At 37.1% G+C, this 22450-nt stretch overlaps 2 protein-coding genes across 3 annotated transcripts; one reads left to right on the forward strand and one right to left on the reverse strand.

Annotated features, from left to right (window-relative positions):
* Positions 1-4273: 4273 nt before the first annotated feature.
* LOC132619129 (uncharacterized) lies at positions 4274-5189 on the reverse strand. The gene is made up of 2 exons (XM_060334085.1): positions 4789-5189; positions 4274-4687 (listed from the first exon to the last, which is right to left on the reverse strand). Exons 1-2 carry the CDS (start codon positions 4920-4922, stop codon positions 4393-4395), a joined length of 429 nt encoding a protein of 142 aa, XP_060190068.1. The 5' UTR covers positions 4923-5189; the 3' UTR covers positions 4274-4392.
* Positions 5190-6546: 1357 nt separating this feature from the next.
* Positions 6547-22450, forward strand: LOC132616964 (uncharacterized). 2 transcript variants are annotated; one of them, XM_060331770.1, is made up of 7 exons: positions 6549-7085; positions 7161-7249; positions 7349-7487; positions 20934-21029; positions 21173-21295; positions 21502-21764; positions 21899-22450. In XM_060331770.1, exons 1-7 carry the CDS (start codon positions 6923-6925, stop codon positions 22007-22009), a joined length of 984 nt encoding a protein of 327 aa, XP_060187753.1. In that variant the 5' UTR covers positions 6549-6922; the 3' UTR covers positions 22010-22450. The 2 variants fall into 2 exon arrangements, with proteins under 2 accessions (XP_060187754.1, XP_060187753.1); XM_060331771.1 differs by lacking the exon at positions 20934-21029 and having other exon boundaries at positions 6547-7085.

Here is a 22450-nt window from a genome sequence, read left to right on the forward strand (position 1 = left end):
CTCCATTGTCCCGGAGGTGCCTATGATGATTCTTTTGTGTACAGTTGTTGATGTCATCTCTTAGAGGCTCGTAGATACTCGACGTGGGTCGTGTGGTTTCATGGCATGGTCATTATGTGTATATATATATATATATATTTATATATATATATATATATATATATATATATATATGTGTGTGTGTGTATTATTTTGCTAGCCTAAGGGCTCGTATGTATAAAAGCATTTCGTTTCTAAATAAAAATGGATTTTATTATAAATTAAGCATGAATCGGATAAATGATTGCTAAATAAGCTTAATAAGTGATGGCACGAGCGGTGCTCGGTGGTTAGCCCCGGGTACCGATCACGGCCCTTAGCTGGGTCGTGATATCGCGGGTCCCCCACAGGTCATGACTATCGAGGCGTGGGGGTATTTCGTCTATAGCATGTGTGTACGGAGATTTACATTTGGCCATTGCATTATATATGCACTCATTACTACATTCACATATTTCATGGATTCTGACTTGATGCTTCTATACTAGAGTTGTTGTTCTCAGACTGTGATGTGTTTGTACTTGATTGCGAGCATGTCTATTCTTCAGTTTCTTTCTTTATGTATGTTAGCTAACTGTTGTCGGCCTATGATACCTACCAGTACATAGTGTTTGTACTGATACTACCTTGCTGCATTCTTTTCTGAGTGCAGAGTACGTGACTGGCTCCACTTCCACTCCTCGTGATTGATTCCCGGGGCCTTGCTTGCGAGTATCTCGGGTAAGCATCTGACGAGCCGCTGCCCGGAGACTCATCTATCCTATCTTTATATTCTTCCCTTCAGACAGTTGTTTATTTGACTTACAGACTTGTATATTTAGACATTTACGTAGTTGCTCTTGTACGAGTCAGACCAATTCCTTGGGAATTGTATTTTGTATTCCGCACTTATGTTATTTATGATTTAGACTTCTACTTATTCTGTTCTATTCACTTTATTGTTGTTCGGATTAACGATTAAGGGACGTGACATTGCGTGACTACTACTGTCACGACCCAACCCCGTAGGCCGTGACTAGTGTCCGTGCTGGACACCCATACGTACCCAATAACCCAAACCAGTGCATAAGCAGAATATACAGATACAGAAGTCGAATGGCTTTACTAATTATCGCAGACAAACAAACATATCGCACGGAAGCCGATAAGGCTATCATAGAACATAGCAACCCAAAACATATATAGAACCCACATGTATGTCTACAGACCTCTACAGATAGCAACAGAAACATAAGACGGGACAGGGCCCCGTCGTACCCCTGAATAACAAACATATGTACAACAGAAGAGTCTGTACCCAAAATATAGGCTCCGGACAAAGGAGCACTCCAAGACAGCAGAATAGGATCCTAAGCGGGCGGATCAGCAAATCGGTCGTCTGTACCTGCGTGGCATGAAACGCAGCCCCCGAAGAAAGGGGGTCAGTACGAAAAATGTACTGAATATGTAAAGCACGGAACAGAGTAAACAAAGTCGTAACCGAAGCAGAAGGTACAGAAAATGAACAGAATATCCAGAATATCAAAATGTTGATCATATAGCATAAACAGTGCATGCAGAAAACATATGTCATATCTGGTCCCATTACGGGACTGAGTAAACAGAACGTGGTCGCCACCCCGACACTGGCGCCACAACACATCATACTCCGGAGTAGGGAATATCTCCATAGCATATCATATCACAACAGATGGCCATATCATATCATATCATCAAATAACAACATAAGTGTACATGGCACATCATACACCACAACCCATGTACGTATCATACATGCCCCCTCACATCGGGGCATGGCGAACAATGCAGAGAAATGTGCATGATAACACATCCTGGCCCGGGCTCAGTGGAGGAAACATTGAGGCATCCACGAATGGAGTAGTGAGAAACTAATGCAAAATAAAAACATAACGCATTTACGGAGACTCAGTAGCATAATTCAGATGACAAACCATATAACAGAAACGGAGCAGTAATCATAGTGTATGCCTTTCGGATATCACAATAGCATATGTCAAAATAAGCTTTCTGAAATCATTTTCATGTTTCAAAATATATTATGGGACTTATCAAAATAATCCAAACAAATGTCATATGGTAGTGAGAAGAGTAGCCAAGAGTTTCCTTTGAGTTCTACTTCAAAATAAGTTAAACGGAACAAATCAGAAAAATCAGGGAATAGTGGGCCCACCTCGGGTCAAATGAGGTGGCGTACATAATTTACGTATATTACACTTCATAACATCACTCGTGAGAGTTTTAAGGTAATCGGGTCCTATTTGTGCAAGTTCTAGACTTTTAGGCACTTTTTCTAACTATTCATAACATATTCAATTCAATTCTACTGAATGAAAAAGGGGCAAATTTGGACGTAGATTCCGAAGAGTAGAGTCGTCCCCAAGGCTCGAATCAAAGCCTATCATACCTAGGACATGCCAAGAGAAGAATAGGTAAAGCTTTACATACCTCGATCGCTTCCTAAGCTAATCTCAACTCAAGTTTCGGGCTCCCCAAGATCTACAATAACATAATTAAATACCAACGTTAGCTACAAGTACTTAGGAATTTAATCCTAAGCTAGTACTTGTCTACAAAAATTTTGGCAGCATTTCCCCTATATATTCGCCTATCCGAATTTCCAATTGCTCTCCTGTTGACACAGAAATACCAACAATAACATATGGACACAATCATATCTTCAATTCCTTTTATTTCAACAAGAACAACAACATATCAAAACAACCCCCAACTATAACATAACGATGCCCAAAATGCTAACGACCACTTACAATACACCAAGCAGCCCATATACACTTCTTATACCTTATTTCATGCAATATTTTCAGCAAATTTCAGGGAAATACAACAGCAGCCACACGACACCACATCATCTACTCATATGCAAGAAAACCACATTATTATCTCTACAATCCTTACAACAACCCACAACAATTTTAACTCCAACTCTAACCATTAAATTCCTTCATTCTCCTCACATAATCTATGATTACAACAACCAAAATATTAATTCAAACCAGTCCATCAATTTCAATTAAAACAGCCCCTAATCCATAAATTTCAACAAAACAACAAACGAGTTATAATGCTGTTTTCTCCGTTCTAATTCGTTAAAACTCTAAATAAACACTTTAATAAAATAAAAGGAATCTTATAAATACCTTAGCAGCAGCTCCACCACGAAAATTTCATCCCCCAAGACCAATATTTAGCTCAAATTGAAGGCAACGCAATGTACAACGCTTTTCTCTTCATGAGCTTCGGGATTCGGGGCTCGGATTTTGATCAAAATGGCTTCCTTAGCCTAGAAGCTCTCTCTCTCTAATGTTTTTGGAGGGTCTTAACTGAAAATGATCAGCCCTCAAATGAATTTTCTATATATTTTAACGTTATTGGGCCTCATGGGCCGAAACATACTAATGGGCCAAAATATGAGTGCTTGGATCGGATTTCCAGTTTCTGCCCCACCAGCCCAACTTGCATCGTCCATATCTCCGTATTCCGATATCATTTTGATGAGCGGTTTGTTGCGTTGAAAACTAGACTCAATGAACTTCATTTTAGGCTTTTGAAACACCTTAAAACTCCTCATATACTATGAGATATGCCTCCACCAATCTAGGCTAAATTCGGGTCCGAGATTTTACTGCAGTTGTTCCGATTCATTTTGTTTAACTTCTAATCCTCTTCCAACCTCATGTGACCTCTTATACATACATATACAGACTCATATACATCCATAAAAATTCATATACATGTCTCGAAGGGTCCGGAGAATCAAAATAACCTTAAACGTAACTAGAGAACTCACAAGCTTTGACGAAATTCCAACCGCAAAAGTATATTCATATCTTTTGTCCATCTTCTATATCATTACTAATAATCACAAATACTTTAAAAGGTCACTCACATTACCTCATATACATACTCATAACGCAATTTCAAATACTTTAGGTTACCATGTCACCTCGGGATACTTAAGGCAATCATATATATAACGATATTCTTACTACTCGATTAACTTTCCTTGAACCTTCTTAACTCATTCTTTCTTGTCTTAATTCAAGTAGCACAGATTATTATGGAGTGTAACAACTACATCGTCAACATATTATGCTAGTACACTTTATATTTGATACCATCTTTCAAAACAAGAAAGGGCACACTAAATATGGCCATTTACATACTGCCAAAAGAAGGAAAGGAACACTGAATAGAAGCATACATTACATTCATTCCAATTTAGTTCATCATACAAGTTAACTTGCTACATCAATTTAGTTCATCAAGAAATACAAGTCAACCTACTTCATCACAAAATAACCCAACAACTCATTACACAAGCAAAGAAAAGATGCAAGCAAATAAGAACCAAGATATCATAATAATGGCCTTCATCAACAATAACTCCTCTTCCAATTTCACGGCTTTGGTCCTTTGAATTTGATTTGTAGCCTCCATTTCTTTCACTTTTTGCATCAATATGTCCCTCTCTAGATTAACCACATCAATTGATGCCTCCAACTTGATTGATTTGGTCCCTTCAAGTTGATTAATAACCTCCATTGTTTCCAAGTTTTTCTTAAATTTCTGTTGTTCAAACTTCAAAACATCCGCTTGAGACTTCATCCTGCATATAACATTTACCGCTTTATCCCCCAATAGAGACGATTTACAGTAAAAAAATTCTACCAACTAAAAAATTTAATTAATTTCACAATATTAACTCACATCAGATCTGAGACCTTTGTAGAACCTCTGACCCCATTTTCAAGAGTGTAAGCCGTAAAGTAATTGGCAACCAATCCCAAAAGACAAGTACGCTTCAAAGCACATTCTTGAGACGAACAACTAGCTTGAGACATTGTAACACCCTTCTTTTTTTCTTCAGGAAGAACAATAAAAGAGAATGAGGAAATTAAAGGATCTGAATTTAACTTTGGGTGATTCTAATTCCAGGGTGTCAAAAATTTGAAACATAGGGAATAAGAACCAGTAAGTGTGAAGACCCCTAATTCGTAACATGTGGAAGAAGAAGAAAAAACACTACAAGCTCAAAATTGAGAGGGAAAGGAGCATGAAAATGGCGGCTGAACCTTATTTTTGGGAGAGAATAAGACGATGGAGTTTTCTTTAAGATTTAAATCGTCCAACGGGTCGGGTAATGGAGCGGGCCTTTCTTAAATTAATCGGCTGGGTCTAATTTTAATAAAATGAAAAATAAAAAGGGTTGGGGCCATGGAGATCGTGCCACATGTCCCCAAAAAAGTGGTCGTTAGACGTGGGGGCATATATGAAGAAAACACTAATGGCGGGGTATATCATCGAAAAAGTAAACGGGGGACGACTACAACTTAGTACATACGACCCTTTTTCGTTATTTTAAGTCACAGAGATATCTTTTAAATGAACCAGACAACCACTAGGAAAAAAATTTGCCACGTGGGTAAAAAATAAATCTACTAAAAAAAGTGGGTAGACTTATTATTTTAAAAGGAACGTGGCATTTTTTTAATTAAAAAGATAAGCTAAATAATTTTTAAAAATCTTTCGTCAGCGAAAATGGTACATTTACATTATGTAACAATTTTTTTTTTTTTAACGAGGGATATATTTGCTCTAAATTGCAAAGTTGAGGGTATATTTGCACCTTTGCCCTTTGGAGAATTTGGATTTGAAATCATGATTTGAAGTTGAAATTTTGTGCTGATTTCATATACAAACGCTGATTTGAAATCACGCTCCCAAATACTATGGCCAAACGCTTACTTAAAATTATCTATATATTTATTTTGGAAATCTCCAAAGGTGGTATTAGTGATTACACACCATTTCTCATGTCAAAACACGCAATTTTACTAAAAAAAAGTGGAGTAGTTTTTTCTTACCCCTGTTTGGATGGTGGTTTCCTGTGGTTCATTAATGCATGGTTCTCTATGAAACCATGCTTGTTTTCATTGTTCATAAAATTATGTGGTATGGTGTTGTAAACCCGTGGTTCATCCCATGGTTATATAACCATGAAAAGTCCCAATTTTTGTAACCGCGGATTTGGTAGTTTTTCCGTGGTTACATATTTCATTTCTCCATTATACCCCACCCTCCACCATCTACCCCACCCCACCCCCACGCTACCACTCACCCCCGACCCACCCTCCACCATCCACCCCACCCTACCACTCACCCCCACCTCACCCCCACCACTCACTCCCACCACACCTTCACCTTACCACCCACCCCAACCCCACTCCCAACTACCCCACTCCTCTGCCACCCACCCCAACCACCACCCCCTAACCCCACCACCCCCTAACCCCACCCCACAACCACTCAATTTTGTGTAACTCTTTATTTTCTCACATTAGCAGGCTAGATGCACATACTCTATTTAAGAGCACTAGACTTCGGAGAAACACCCACCCCCGCCCAAAAAAAATAAAATAATTAAATTGAAAGAGCACTAGCCTATAGATCCCATTGGCTTTTTGCAGTTTTAATCGCACGTTAGCACGGCGCATCTTAGCCTATCCCCACAGCTTGTTCCCCTCTACCTTTACTCGTTACATCACGTAAATCAAAATTATTACCTAATACTCTAAAATACAACGCCCCAATCTAAAATTACCTCACAAAAGACAGCAAAGGGAGAAGAATCCCCACTATTAAATACTGCACTAGTATTTCACAACTTCATTCTTGTTGGTCAATCAAACACCAAACCAGGAAAGGTCTTGACATTGGTACTATCGATCTACTATTGACCCTTGAAAAGCATACCATAAATCTTGCAGAAAATAGTCTAATATTTGGTTTTAGTATGAATTAAAACAGATTATGGTGTTGTATCAAGTGTTTGAAGGGGGAGATGGCAAGAGTAGCAGAGTGGTGGGGTTCTAATTGGAGAGCCAAATGGTGTTCCTATAAAAGAACCACTATTCTTGTTTGTTCAATTAACATTTTTGTTGCTCTTTATGTACTTCACTCGTACACTTCAACATACATGTACACTCGCAATGATACCCAAAAAGGTGACTTCTTCATTCATATGCTATACTTCTTCTTTTTTTTGGAATGACCCTTTTCTTGGATATTTGTGCATACAGATTTTAGGTATACTCCAGATCAAGTTAGGAAAATGGAAGAGTCGAATCGAATAAGAAAACAACTAGAACCTGTGCAACTTATTGAACTAGTAAGACCCTTAATTTCATGATGGTTGTGTTGTTACTTGTTTTTTCTCTCAACTTTAAAGCTATGGCTTGATAAAGAGATCTCTGTTTTCCTGGTGAAGTTAAAGGGATTAAAGGAAGAATTTTTCGTTGACGAAAAGGTGGTGCAAGTGCCACAACAAATCAAACAGAAGATTGCAGATGAAATACTAACTACGTTGAAAGGTGTCAATGCCCGTGACAATGCAACAGTGCAACGAGGTGATTATGCATTCAGTTTAAGACTAAATTGATCAAATTTTTGGTTATCTTTGTTTCCAAAGCAGCATTGTTGAATCTTTTCATTGGTTATCCTTCTTGTTGTTCATTCTCTAGCCTAGATACGTTGTGGACTTTTTATATCGTGTCTCTTTCTTAGTATTTTTTTGTCATTAAATTCTAAGTTGGATAATTGCAAGATATCCATTACCTTATGCTACATCTAGGATATAAAAGTGTCAATTACATGTAGAATATTTGCTGAGGCAGCGCAAATGATGCATTCCTTTTTGTGCTCATGAGGCGGTCATTAAAAAGCTGAGCATTAGGACAAGCTCTTCTAGGCATGCCCTACATTGCACCCATATATGGTGTTTAAGGGGTAGGGGTTTCTATCACATTGCCACTAGGTGTGGCGGAGTATAAATGGAACTGAAAGAGCAGAATAGATATAGATGATTCGTAAAGTTGACCCAACTCATTTGGTATTAAGGAGTATTGTTGATTGATTGATTGATTGATCGATAATGGTGTGTATGGAAACAAAGGAAATGGAGATAAAGGAAGGTAAAGTTCTAAGATTTCCATTATTTTATTTTTTTTGATTGGTAAAGGGTATTTTGTATTGATAAGCAGCAAAGCTGCTGGCAAGAACTTACAGAGGAAAGCCTCACTACTAGTTGTGTAATGAACTCAAAAAGTCAACCATGGCTTCTGCATCATCAGCTATTGCCGTGTTGCATAAAAAAAAACAGTAAAGAAATGCATCTGTGCTTTAAACTAATTACAGATTCCATTTTGCTATCAAAAGTTCTCGAGTTCCTTTCCTTCCAAATACACCACCAGATGGCAGCAGGCAGTGTGTTCCATGTTCTTAGTTTGCCTTTTCCCAGTCCTTTCACATGCCAGCATTGCAGAAGCTCGACTGTAGTCTTAGGCATCACCCAACTGACCCCCAAAATATTTAAGAGAAGATACCACATTTGTGAGGTGCAGGGGAGTCCATTTATTTATACCACAATATTTAGGAGAACAATATTTCTGATATGCTAGCTTCCCATATCAGGGAGTCCACTTATTTATATCAATATGAGCTGATTCTAGCTGCCACAACATCTGACGGAATCCTTCTAATTCCCAATCTTTCTAACTTCTTCTAAATTTAATTGTTAGTCTGAACTTGAAGAAAATACAGCTATAATACCATTTGTCTGACCTTGGCCTGGTGGTAATTGGCTTGAGCCTTGGGGTGCTCCCTTTCAAGGTCTCAAGTTCGAAACCCACTGGGTGCAAACAATTTCTGAGGGCCATCGGACTGGGGTAAAACCCTGAATTACCCGTGGTGCACTTGCGGGAAACTCCTTGCCGAGGGCCTGTGCACCCCCGGGATTAGTCGGGGCTCAAAGAGACCCGGACACCCGGTGCTTAATCAAAAAAAAAAAAAAAAAATTTGTCTGACCTGTATTTAAAAGTGAAAAGCAGTAGAAAAGAGGGAAGTCAATTTCCTATGTGCCAGATTTTGTTTTTCACCTCTTCATAATTGAATTTTTGAGAAACTAATGATCTCAGCCCACCTTTGGCTTTCTTGAGGAAATGACCTCTTCTCTGTCTCAAATGCTCGTATTTGATTTCATCAAAGTTTCTCTTCTGTTACCTTGCTCCCTGTATAATCCAAGCACTTCCCACTTAGTTATTTTCCTTTTTCTTTTAAATAAAATTCATCCCTCTTATGTTAGAGTCAACCATAAGGTTGCCCATGAGCTCAATAGACCAGTACACGTTCGAAGAAAGTTCTTACATAAGATTCTTCCTCAGAAGACAAGAGAGGCAGCTCAAGTGGAAAGCACCCTCCACCTCCAACCTTGAGGTTGGGGTTCGAGTCACCAAGGGAGCATGGAGAGGGCCACTATTGACTCCTAAAGAGAGAGATTGGTAGATGTAAGTTACCATACCATATAAAAAAATAAAAGGATCTTCCTACGGAATTCTCTACATAATATTCTCTGAATTATCTTAAAATTCTCCTATTCAAGTTCAATGAATCTAGATATGCTGTAATGTACATTCTAGCAAAAATTCATAAGTCTCTTTTGTTTTGTGATTGTTAAAAGAAGTTTATTGATTTCAGCAAGAAGTAAGTGTTGTAGGAGTTGAGAAAGTCAACTGCCAACCATAGCCTCAATGTCATTTACAAGGGCCATATTATACCAAAATAAAAAGAAAGAAAGAAAGAAAGAGAAGATATACATTTGTATTGATGGTAATTACAGATTCTGATTTGCTTTGGAAAATTCTTGTATTCCTTTCTTTCCAAAAGTCCACCAAATGACTGAAGGAGTAGTATTTCAGGTTTCCTCTCTGCCTTTCCCAGACTTCGAAGGTGCCATCACTCGGATAATTCTATCGTTGTCCTTGGCATTGTCCATTTGATCCCCATAATATGAGAAAGAAGCCCCATATCTGCAAGGTGAGCTTGCAATGAATAGATAGATGATTGACATCCTCTGTTTGTTAAGAAAATACCTACTGCATATGTTAATTCCTCTTTTCTGAAGATTATAATGCATAATTGACCAAATTAAAGGTGGTGGAAACAACATGTGTTTGCAAATACAAATTGAAAGTCAAGCTGACTATGTCCTGAAAGACCAAACTATTCAATCATGGTTGCTACATGAATCCATGAGACGTGAATGGATATGCTAACATGTGCATTGCCGCTGGACTAGATTGCTGGGGAAGACAAGCACTTCGTCGCCTTGTCTAAATTGCTGAAAATCCACAATACTAACTTGATAGTGATGTGCAAGCTAACTTGACAGTAATGCGGCGTTGACTAGATGATTATATGGATGTTTACATGCCGGCCAAGCCGATACTGGTTGAACAAATATGAACTGTTGAATTGACAGGTTAAGTGACATTGCTAACATGACTGGATAGTTGTGGACTGCTGAATTGACGGGTCCGTTGACATGGACATTTAATCAATCCTAGACAAATAGACTACTGATTTGTCTAGTCTGTTAACATGGACTAATAAACATTAGTTCAAGAAAAATCTGGACGGCAAAGAAGCGTTGTCGTTGAAATGAACACCAAAAAAGAGACTTTATCGGCAGATAAGTCACCAGAAATAGGAAATGTGCCATCAAAGTGGCCACAGGAGAGAGACGAGAATAGCAAAAAGATTAAAAGGAAGACAAATAAACTTTTTCTGGTAGGTGGCATCAGGATGTCCCTTATTAGACTGAAGTTTCTTAGATCTCTCTATATATGGATACAAATCTAGATGTCGGATTCACCAAAACCTAGATCTTTGGATTCAGGGAGACATAGAGTGGCATGTACAAGTGATGGGTTATGGATAATAAATATATAGATTCTTTTTGGATAGAACTTAGTTTCTTTTTACTTGTTAATTAATTAAGTCTAGACGGCATATTCCAATCGTATCAAATAAATTGAACGTATTGAATCGAAACATGTATAAATAACTTTTTATTTAAATTTCAAATATTTTATTTAATTTCCTTGTTTCCTTACATCTCTTACAATAACAAATGAGAAGGAGAATATGTCTAGTGACAAGAAAATGGACTTATCATAGGAAGGTGCAGACGAGGCCTAATCCAATTTTTTGCTCTTATCAATAGAAAAATTATGTGTATAGTAAAGAGGAGCAACCACTCTTTTCCTATCTCTAGATTGAACCCGGCCTGATCCAAAAAATCCAATTTGCTTTCATATCACAAAAGAAATAGTAAAGATGGCTAACATGGTAAGATTGAATAGTCTTTTTGATTTCTTTGTCGGTTAGACTGCATCCACAACTTGAATAGAGTTTTTTACATGAACTTTCTGCTCCATAAGCTCTTTTTTTTTTTTTTTTTTTTTTGGTAATTTCGTTGCGGCCACCTGGTATGTACTACAAAATCCCGAGTCTTAGCCTAACATCCTAACTCTATCTCCCAACAAATCAAGCAAATTTGTTTTCTCTTCAAAATCATAGGTTTTCTCCCAAATCGTGGCTCCCTCGACCCAATCCTCTTTTCTTTGTCAAAGCCACCGAAGGTGGACTTTGTCAAATTTTAGGCACATTCTTCTAAGATTCGTTACCTATATTTGTATCTGATGTTTTCAACACATTGTCTTTTGCTTGAAATACAGTTGAATCATGTCAATACGGTCGTCGGCACCAATCGGAGGATCAGTGTAACATAGTTGATACCATTTAAAAGGAGAGAAGAAATGAAGTCTTATTGAATTGGTTTTTTTGAGAGAAAGGTAATTGTGAGTCTTACTGAATTGGTCAAGTATATAAAGAACCTTAAGGAATATATGACATATGTATGCATAATATTTATGGAATATCTTTAACAACAAACAGTTCACATATGTAGGCTTGTTGTTCCAGGAGAACATAACGAGGAATGAAGATGTTACACTTAGCATCTAAATTACATGGTTGAAATGGACAAGTGTTATGGGTTGTCATGTGATAGAAGGACAAAGTGAAAGGTAAGTTTTATAGAATAGTTATAAGACCAACAATGTTAAAATGAGAGTGAATGTTGGGCCGCTAAAGTGCAAAACATCCACAAGGTGAGTGTCGTGTAGAGATCTGGGTACTAAGATGGAATTGCGCTTATACAAGATTAGACAAGATTAAAAGTGACCATATTAGCCAAAAGCTATAAGTAGCACACATCGAGGGTAAATGATTGGCTTTTTGAGATGGTTTGATTGTGTCATGTATCAACATCTGTATATGTGAAAACCATGGTAGTGGAGGTGTTAAAGGGGGATGAGATAGACCTAAAATCACATAGAAGGAAGTTGTGTTTAATGAACTACAATCTCTTGAAATCCACGCAAATGCACAATGGAAGAAAAATAATCTATGTGGGTGATACCAATTAGTTAAAAATATGTTTTTTTTTTCAACTACTTGAAAATATGTTTAAATCATATTTTCAACTAATTTAAACATAATTTCAATTAGTTGAAAATATGGTTTAGTCATGTTAGTACATACTCCGTCCGTCCCAATTTATGTGATACTCTTTTCTTTTTTCTCAGGCCCAAAAGGTTGACACCTTTCTATATTTAATAACAATTTGACTTTAAACTTGCTATTTTACCCTTTCTGAAATGATTTATAGCCACACAAATATGTATAGCTTATTTTAGGTCACAAGTTTTAAAAGTCTTCCTTCCATTCTTAAACTCCGTGCCCAGTCAAGCACCTTCACATAAATTAGGACGGAAGGAGTAAATTTTATTTCTTATGCTTTCTAGGAGTCTTTTAGCCTCTCAGAATTCTAATACATTTTATTTTTATTTTGTATAATATTGTCTTGAGATGGATCTAAATGGAGAAACATGGGAATCATATCGCCGAAGTCCAACTTGTGTGGGACTGAGACGTAGTTGTATCGCAATATTACCTTAAGTTTAATTATATAGCCTATAGATGAAACCCAACTTTCTAGGAGTCTTTTAGCCTATCAGAGTTCTAATACATTTTATTTTTATTTTGTATAATATTGTCTTGAGATGGATCCAAATGGAGAAACATGGGGATCATATAGCCGAAGTCCAACTTGTGTGGGACTGAGATGTAGTTGTATCGTAATATTACCTTAAGTTTATTGAATCTGAAGATGTTATGGTAGTCTTATTCCAATGTCCAATGAATTTTTGCTATGAACACATGAATTTGAAACCAGGCATTGAATGAGAAAGTTTAATTAACATCCACCGGAACCCTCGCCACACTGTCCATCAAACTACTTCATTTGGAAGGGAAAAGTTCAACAAAGTATTTTAGCATTTACTTGATCATTGGTCCATCATAGTCTTAACTTAGACGATGCTTAGATTGCTGAAGTTTGACAAGTTCATAAATTGATTGGTTCGTCATCTCCAAACGAACAAATGATATTATTCCAGGTTTCCTTATTTTTGTCTTTACTAAAAAGAATTGTGGTTGAGATTTTTGATCATGTGAAGATGTGGTTGAAATTAATCGCAGCACTTTTAGAAAGAATAAAGCAAAATTAGAGCATGGAAAGTAGCTCCGTTAGCACAAGAGGTGGACAATTTAAATTGAAAGCAATATGAGAGTTTTTCATAGGTGAAAACTCTTTTTTTTTTTTTTGGGTTATAGTTAAAGATAGTATATGAATATCAACATTAAGAAACTGCTGTAAGATGTTTTCATTTGTTCAAGCCTTGGTGGACAGAGTTACTCGGTATCTGTGCTGGTGGAAAGTAGCAGGTACCCCGTGGAATTACTCGAGGTGCGCAAGCTGACCTTGACACCACAGTTATTAAAAAAAAGATAATTACAAGAAAGACTACATTACATATTGTGTAATGAGCTCAAAAATTCAATCACGACATCCATGTCATTCGCAATAGCCAAGTTGCACCAAAAAAATAAAGAAGATATGCATATGTATTTAATGCTAATTACAGATTCAGATTTGTTTTAAGAAATTCTTGCATTCCTTTTCTTCCAAATAGTCCGCCTTATCATTGAGGGATGGTGTTCCTAGTTTTCCTCTTTTCCTTGCCCATGCCTCTCAAGCTCCAGCATTGTAATAGCTCCTTTGCTGTCATCGGTACTACCCAAGTAACTCCCAAGATATTGAAGAAAAAGTTCCATTTTCTAAGTAAAAGTGCAGTGGAAACCCTTCTGTACAACTTAGAGTGTACCTTTTCTATCTGTCATATTTGGTACACTCATGAGATTCTGGTCACATTGACTATTGGGTGAGGTTCGTAGATAAGAAGTGACCACAGAAACGAAGCACCCCACTAATTCTTTTTTGATTTCTTTGGTAACAAAAGTAAATATAGAATACACGTAATCCCACATAAGAATTTCTTTTTATGAATTATAACAACATACCCGGTGTAATCCCACAAGTGGGGTCTGGGGAGGGTGGTCTGTACACAAACCTTACCCCTACCTTGTGAAGATAGAGAAGTTGTTTTTAAAAGACCCTCGGCTCAAGTAAAGCATATCAAAGCAGGTTTGGAAAGGTTAATACAGTAGTGAAGAAATGAGCAGATAAGGTAGTAGGTGAGTAATACTAATAATACTGGTAAGGAAACTAGACAACGCTTGACTACCTACTAACCTTCTATCTTAATGTTCGACCTTCAAATCCTCCTATCTAGGGTCATATACTCGGTAAGTTGAAGGTGTGCCATATCCTATCTAATCACCTGTCCCCAATATTTCTTTGGCCTATCTCTAATTCTCCTCAGACCCACCATAGCCAACCTCTCATGCGTCCTCACTGGGGCATCTGTGCATCTCCTCTTGTACCGGCCAACACTCCACTCCATACGACATGGCTGGTCTAACAACCGCTTTATAGAACTTACCTTTAAGTCTTGGCGGCACATTTTTATCACACAAGACACCGGATGCGAGCCTCCATTTTAAGTATTCTTTTGTCAGACAGATGCTCACACTCATAGTCTCTTAAAGATGAGAACCAACTATGTAGCATCTACAACTTCTTTTCTTTTTTAGCATTGACTTTATTGCTTTTTATATACTAGTATATGAGGGATTTCTCCAATATATCTATACGATTGCTACTTTATCACAAACATGTTTAATTTTTCTCTATACGTGTAATTTTTCCGGATAAGTTCTTTTCCTAAACAAATATCGTCCTTCTAACTTCTCCGTGTTTGTGTGTTTATCATCTAGAGAAATATATCTTACAACTGTCTCATTGCTAACACAAATTTCAAACTGGCTTCTTATTTTGTCCCTCCCCTCCACTTGTCAAGCTACCAGAAGCAGATCTGTAATTTATATTTAAAGACTGCTTTATCTGATAGCTAAGGGAAAGACTATCTTGCACTTCATATAATATTTTTCTTAGTTCTTTATTTCCTTTAATTACTTTCCACAATCCTCTACTGTGTTAATGTTGTTTAGGTGTGTTACTGCAAAATGTTTAATTGATGATTGATGAAATGCCTTTCTCTATTTGTCATTTGAGATTGTAGTTTGGTTAATACTGACTCGGCTATTAATTGAGGTCAGACTGCTAGTGCCAGTTGAACTTAGTAGGTCCACCCCATTGAATGAGCTGCTTTGGATCATTTTTTAAGAAATCAGAAATGGTACTTAACCTTTTTACGCGCAGTTTCTGTTCAATTAACTTAATCTTGATTCCTTGTGTAGTTCATTACTGGTCTGATTATAGGGCCTATAAATTACCTTTTTAAAAAATGTAATGAAAATTTTATTAAAGAATAGCACCCAGCAAGTGCAATTAATGAGTAGTACAACCCCAGCAATAAGTATCTTAGTACACTTATTACATGTGAAAAGAACTAAGGAAATTAAAATCCTATCTACTTCTTATACATTTTCATTTTTACACCAAAAGGCTAAGAGAGCTAAACATCTATGCTTTAAGGTACAAATATTTTCCTTTTTTCCATCACAGTATCTTTGAGTTCTTTCCTTCCACACAGTCCAATATAGCCGATGGTATAGTGCTCCACAACTTTTTATTACCTTTCTGTAGTCCTCTTCTATTCCAACAATGTATTAAGTCTTTGGACATTCTGTTATGCACCATTTGACTTCAGGCAAATTCAAAAAACGTGTATGAACTCTAATTGTGTTTATACAGTGGATGAATAAGTACTTCAACAACAACAACAACAACATACCCAGTATAGTCGCACAAATGGGGTCTGGGGAGGGTGGGATGTACGCTGACCTTACCCTTATCCTTGTGGACTAATTCTGGAAAGAGAGGAATTCTAGCCATGAAAATTTCTCTACCCCGTAAGGCGCTTTGTTTCTCCATATCAATTTCCATGGCCATACTTGTTCTTGTTGTCTACTTTGAGATTTATTACTATTTTCTTTTAGGGAAAAGGGCCTGATTTACCCCTCTACTATTGGAAATAGTCCACATTTACCCCCGTTATACTTTCGGTGCAAATTTACCGCTACCGTTACCTAAGTAGCAATATTTGCCCCCCGTTTGGATGGCAGTCCACCGTGGCAATTAAACTTCCACGTGGCCTGACATTTAGATGAGGTGGCATGCCATGTGACATGCCACCTCACCACCCTCTCCCCTCTCCATTTCTTTCTTCTACCTCCAACTAAAGCCACCTCCAACCACCATTGAAGCCACACAATTTTTGCAAATCATATTCAAGTAACCACACCACCAACCACCCTCAAACACTGGAAAACCGCCGCAACCACACCACCAAAACAACCTTAACCCCGGCGAACCCATCTCCACAACCACCCCACGCCACTGCCCCGTCCTCTCTCTCTCACCTTTTCGATACACCACACCACCAACCCCAAGACAACCAAACAACCTTTTTCCCCTTTCTCCTCCATCTCAACCCAAATGAAAAGAACCCATTACCAATCAAAATCTCTACCCTGTCATACGATTTCCCCTCTCAAACCCCAACTCAATCTTCCCACCATTGTCCTCAAATTCATTCGAAATAACCCTCTTATTTTCAAAACTTTCAGGCATTCAATACCCAAATGTTGTATTTTTACACAATGATGAAACCCTTTTTCTTAATCTTTCACATTATCGTAAAGATTTAGCAGAAAGATTAGCAATGATGTTAATGCTTACAAGAGTTAAAAGACATTCTTTTATATTATTGAAAGATTTAAACTTTTTATCTAAAAGTATCTTCAGATTTGTCAAATGGGTTTTAAGAATTTTAATGGTTGTGAGGTTTTTGGGTTGGAGTTAGATAATTGGACAGTATCCGGGTAAAGTGATAGTAGTGGGGGTTATGGTGATTCCGGCGAGATGGGTTAGTGAAAAAGAAGATATAATTGTTGGAGGAGATATAACCCTTTTCCCTTTTTTTTATAATCGTGGTGTCAGAGCCAGTTTTTGCGCACCTCGACTAATTTCACGGGATACCTGCTACCTCCCACCAGCAATAGGTACCAGGTAACTCAGTCCACCAAAGCTTAACAGATGAGAAGAAATCACCTAGTGTTTTTGTCTCCGCTGTGGCCTAGTGGTCAGTAAGTGGATTTGAACCTGAGACCTCAAGGTTCTCCTCCCACTTATTGACCACTAGGCCACAGCCTTGGGTGCTTTGAGACAATACTTCTTACCCAGACTTCACTGAGAAAATGCCATCCTTGAGGTCCTTCCATACTACCTTATATGGTAGTACCGTTGCTTTTGAAGCTACTTATCATGTGCATAAAGCTGCTCATTTCTTCCATTTTTCAATCGTTGCATCTTCTTCTAAGGGGAATGTCCATCCTTCAGTAGACCAGCAATCTCTGACCGTGGCATCGTGATCCCAACCATCTTTTTTTCCAAAATAAAGTTTTTATACCATCACTGTTTGATGTAATTGTGTTTCGAGAACATATTTCATAAGTTTCTGATATATTTTCAATTCCCATCTATAGGGCTTATAAATAACCTTTCTTAACTCCATATTGTAAATGGCCGTTCTTGCTGTGATAGAATACCATTTTACCCTTGGTATTCTTATTGGTTGTTTGTTTAGACATTTCCACTTCATACTGTCTTTTTTTAAAAAAACTTATGTATTATATAACCACTATTCAACCTCATACAAACGATCCTCTGGGGGTATTTGTAAATTCACGAAAGTCCTATATAATACGTGTTATTTTTTGGGATTAGTAGGACGGTACACTTCCATATTAGCACCATAAATTATTAGTTTCCATCCATCTCGTCTCTTTTGTTCTCTCCCTCCCTTGTTAAGCCCATCACCCGGCCTCAACTATACATGTTTTTTATATTTTTCATTGCCTTATTTTGTGCTTCAACGTTTGGCTTTCTATGTCTTCATGTATAGTAACCTTGACAATTGCAGTTAACCACGGGTCAACACTTTTTATTGATTGTTTATGTAATATTCAAATGGGATGTCAATTATTTGATATGCGTGGTAATTTATTCCTTGTAACTCCACTCGTGCCCTTTATCTTATGAAACATACTTTATAGAAGACCTGCATTATGATCTGCTTATCCTGATTCCCCTTGGTATTAATGCATTATTTGATAATGCCTTCCCCCTTCTTCTTCTTCTTCTTTTTTTTTTTTTTTTTTTTTTTTTTTCATTTTTCGTAGAATTTAGCTTTTACCTCCTGATATTCCCTATTGTATTACTGCATCTTTATAATAACCCCTCGCCAAAAGTAAACAAAACTCAATGAAAATCCATCCCTATTGATCCACCTTTACCTGTTCGTAAACCAAGCACTTCTATAAGGTCTAAGGAAAAGAAACAAACTTCAAGAGGTGCAGTTCATTAAAATGCATATGGTGGACAATTTGGAAGGAGAGAAACGCTAAAATTCCTCTTTCCTGAATTAGTCCATCTTGTGGGGATCTTGGGAGTTGAGTACACCAGTGGTTCTGTTCTACCTATTTATTTTCTTCCGCTACCACAGATAATACATAAGTCAAAATGAATATCTTAAATGCTGTGCCCACTTAAACACTGCCATAGAAATTGAAATGGAGGGAGTAGATGCCAGTCGAGTGTTAGTCTTCATGATCCTAGCGTGCCATGTAGTTTTTCTGATTGGATATTGGCAGGGGCTTGACAAAAATTTGCCAAAACTGGTGCTGAAGTTTTTGTTTTAATTTTATCATATGAGCTAGAACTGACAGATAGCTAGTGGGAAGGACCCTACACCTCCAAGCATAAGGTTGACAGTTTGAGTCAAGGGAGCAAAAGTAGGAAATGACCACTGTGAGGCTTTTGGTGTCGGCTTTGTTGTATTCGGGTTTTACCATATCCAACAAAAAAGAAAGAACTGAAATACTTGCATTCATCAAAAGAAGAATTAGAGTTCTGGAAAGTCCCAAATCCTACTCCCGTTGCTTTCTGCAGCGTAGAATTTACGAATTAGAGGGAAACAAAATATGAAATATTCCATCCATTCTAGAAAATTTGTTGATTTGTTTATATGGTCCAAATTGACCGATATCCGGTCTCAGTTTAGACATTGACTAATTCATTTTCTAAAACTCAAATTTATAAACTTAACTATATAAAAATAATAATTTCAGAGACTCCCCTCAGGTTTTGCTTCGTAACACTAGCCTCCCTTATGGTTTACGATATTACGTTTGCCACCCTTCTTTTGTAACAATTATTTTAATCTATCTATTATTAATATAAAATATTACAATCTGACTATTTCTAATACTAAGCTCTGATTTTATGTACCTTAGAGGAGTTTTTATCCGTTCCTCTAGAAAACCAAATTTCAAAGAAACCTAACTTGTTTCTGAACTTGGAGATTTTCAAATCAGAAGCGGCTTTTGGAAATAATTTAAGGGAAAAAGATAGTGGAAGAGTGGGACCTTACGATCGAATGTTCCTCTTCTTTGGATCACTAAATACAACTCCAACAAATAGAAGCAGCAGAAGTTGGAGTGAAAACATCAGAACTGAAAGAAAAAGAAAAGCTTAGGAGCAATTTGAATTAATAGAATACATTTTATACTGCCATAGCTAATATCATGAGAGAATGAAAAAAGAGATCAGTTTATCTAATTCTGCATCTTCTGTTAATTTTTTCTTATGCATAGTACAAATCAATATGGAGTGATTTAGGTAATTTGTTCTTAAATGATTTGATAAAGAAGATATTTATAAAATTAATTAATTAATTAAAAAGAGGGTAAATTAGTCATATTTTAATTTTTTTAGATTAGTGATTAAAATAATTGTTAGAATAAATCTAAAGAATGGTGGTAAGCATAATATCGTAAACCACAAGGGAGGTTAGTGTGATTAAGTGAAACCTAGAGGGAGGTCTCTGAAATTATCCCCAAAAAAATAAAATTTATGATTAAGAAATTGGTATATATTTGTTTGAGGAAATCATGGTAAAAGCAAGATTCTTTTGATTTTTAGACTTTGTTTAAGGGTTAAGTGTTTTGGGAAATGCAAACCTGCAGTAATTTTTCATGTTTCTCCATCATTAGCTATTTTCGGCAATCACCTCCAAGTGCAAGAATCTAATGAAAATGATCTCCCTCCCTGCTCTATGTGGTTTCCTTTACGTTGGAGACACTGGATGACCTGCCTATTCATCAGTCTTGAGTTGATAAACTGAGTTCAAAAAGTATGCCATGAAAGATGTCAACTTCATATTTTTGTTCCACTTAGAACTGCAATGTTTCCGAACATGTCAACATGATTGCTTTTATGAGTATATCATTCCATATTGGTCTAAGGTCTTCTTGGGCAACAACAAAAAAAAATCTACCCAAATGCAAATTATTCAAGACAAATACTTGAAGATATATGTCTATGCAAAGAATGAAGTAGGCACAGTTTATAAACTTTTATTATTACATTCCTGGTTATGATTGTTGATGGTATTTCTGATGAACAGATGCAGTTGAAAGTTGGCGCCGCAAAAAATTAAAAGAAGCCAGGGAGCTTGTAAATAAGAAAAAGTCAAATTCAACTATTTCCCCTGAGGAAGCTAGTATGCCTTTTACTTGTGACTTTCTTTTGTTCACACTTTCTATATCAGCTTTACATTGATGCTGGGGTTTCTTCTTCCTAGACTATAATCCATATGTACTTTGACAAGATAGTTTAACATTTCTTCATGAAACTTGCTTGCAGGTGTACTTGCACAAGCTTTGGATGTTGACTGGGCTGAGCTGTCTGAAGAAATTGGTCTTTGGATACCTGTTGCAATAATTAATAAGGAACATCATGACAAACCTGAGGGTGAAGAAGAATTTGGTAATGACGTACTTCATTTCTCTATCTTTATTTCCCCGCGGAAGTGTAGTTGTTTTCTGCACAGAAGAAAGGTCAATGTCAAATATTGTGGATAGGTAGTATCTGTGCTTAATTTGTGCATGATCACTGTAACATGAACTTTACTCACAAACGCTGGGGAATAGTTTGGTTTTGTTAAATTCTAATCCAGTACTTATGTTCTCCAGACAGTGAAATCATAGCTGGCAGGCGGCTTCCTCCTGAGTGTAACGTTGAACTTCATACTGATTACGGGGGAGATGCAGTCAAATGGGGCCTCACGCACCCTAAAGAATCTGCATATGAGTGTTGCATGGCCTGTTTGAATCAAGCTAAGCAGGCTGGACCTAATGACAAGAAATGCAACATATGGGTTTATTGCCCATCTGAGACGGGATGCTATTCTCCAGATATTTATCAACACAAAAATCAGGAGTGCTGGCTGAAATATGTTAGTTCTCAGTGCCCTTCACAAAGTTCACTACCTTTCATGGTTTTTTTCCTTCTACATGATAATTTAAGAATGATCTTTAGCAGACTAAAGCTGTCCCTCATTTCATCTTCTCTTTTATTTGCAAATTGCAGGCAGAGAAACCTAAAACGGCTTTTAAGGGCCGCTATTCTAAATCATTCAGAAATTCACACCCAAATGCACCAATTGTTGTTCCATGGATGTCTGGTGTTGTCAGTGTATAAGTTCCCACTAACAAAATAGACACTTAGCCTCGACGCCTTGGTGCTTCCACGGGTGTTATGATGTCGTATAAGGTTCCACATCAAGCCACTGTATCTTCAGATAATTGTGCAATGAGATTTCTTGAACTACAGTTTCTAAGCATAGCTGCTTTTTTTTTTTTTTTTGTTTTGTCATCAATGGTAAGATAGAGCTTGGACCAGAGTGTAACATTCTTTTGTATCACATGGTGGATAGAATGGTAATGGTAGCTTTAAGTTAGAAAACTGACTGTGCCAAGGATGTGGTGAAAACATTTGAAAGCTTTTCTTTTACCCTGCCCCACCCCAACCCCATCTTTTTTTTCACCTGATGGATGTAATATCAAAGTTGTGACATTATCGGTATTGTATTGCCCGACAGGTACCGAGTTTTGGTGATCAATTATGTCGTTTAAACAATAA

The sequence above is a fragment of the Lycium barbarum genome, chromosome 11, assembly GCF_019175385.1.
Source record: "Lycium barbarum isolate Lr01 chromosome 11, ASM1917538v2, whole genome shotgun sequence".
In the NCBI taxonomy this organism is placed as follows: Eukaryota; Viridiplantae; Streptophyta; class Magnoliopsida; order Solanales; family Solanaceae; genus Lycium; species Lycium barbarum.

Bases quoted from the DNA above. Each gene is read 5' to 3' on its own strand.
- LOC132619129 (XM_060334085.1), bottom strand. From the start codon at position 4,922: ATGTCTCAAGCTAGTTGTTCGTCTCAAGAATGTGCTTTGAAGCGTACT. The intron at 4,688-4,788 runs GTGAGTTAATAT...TGTTATATGCAG, and splicing joins ACAAAGGTCTCAGATCTGAT to GATGAAGTCTCAAGCGGATG.
- LOC132616964 (XM_060331770.1), top strand. From the start codon at position 6,923: ATGGCAAGAGTAGCAGAGTGGTGGGGTTCTAATTGGAGAGCCAAATGG. The intron at 21,030-21,172 runs GTATGCCTTTTA...ACTTGCTTGCAG, and splicing joins TATTTCCCCTGAGGAAGCTA to GTGTACTTGCACAAGCTTTG. The intron at 21,296-21,501 runs GTAATGACGTAC...TATGTTCTCCAG, and splicing joins TGAGGGTGAAGAAGAATTTG to ACAGTGAAATCATAGCTGGC.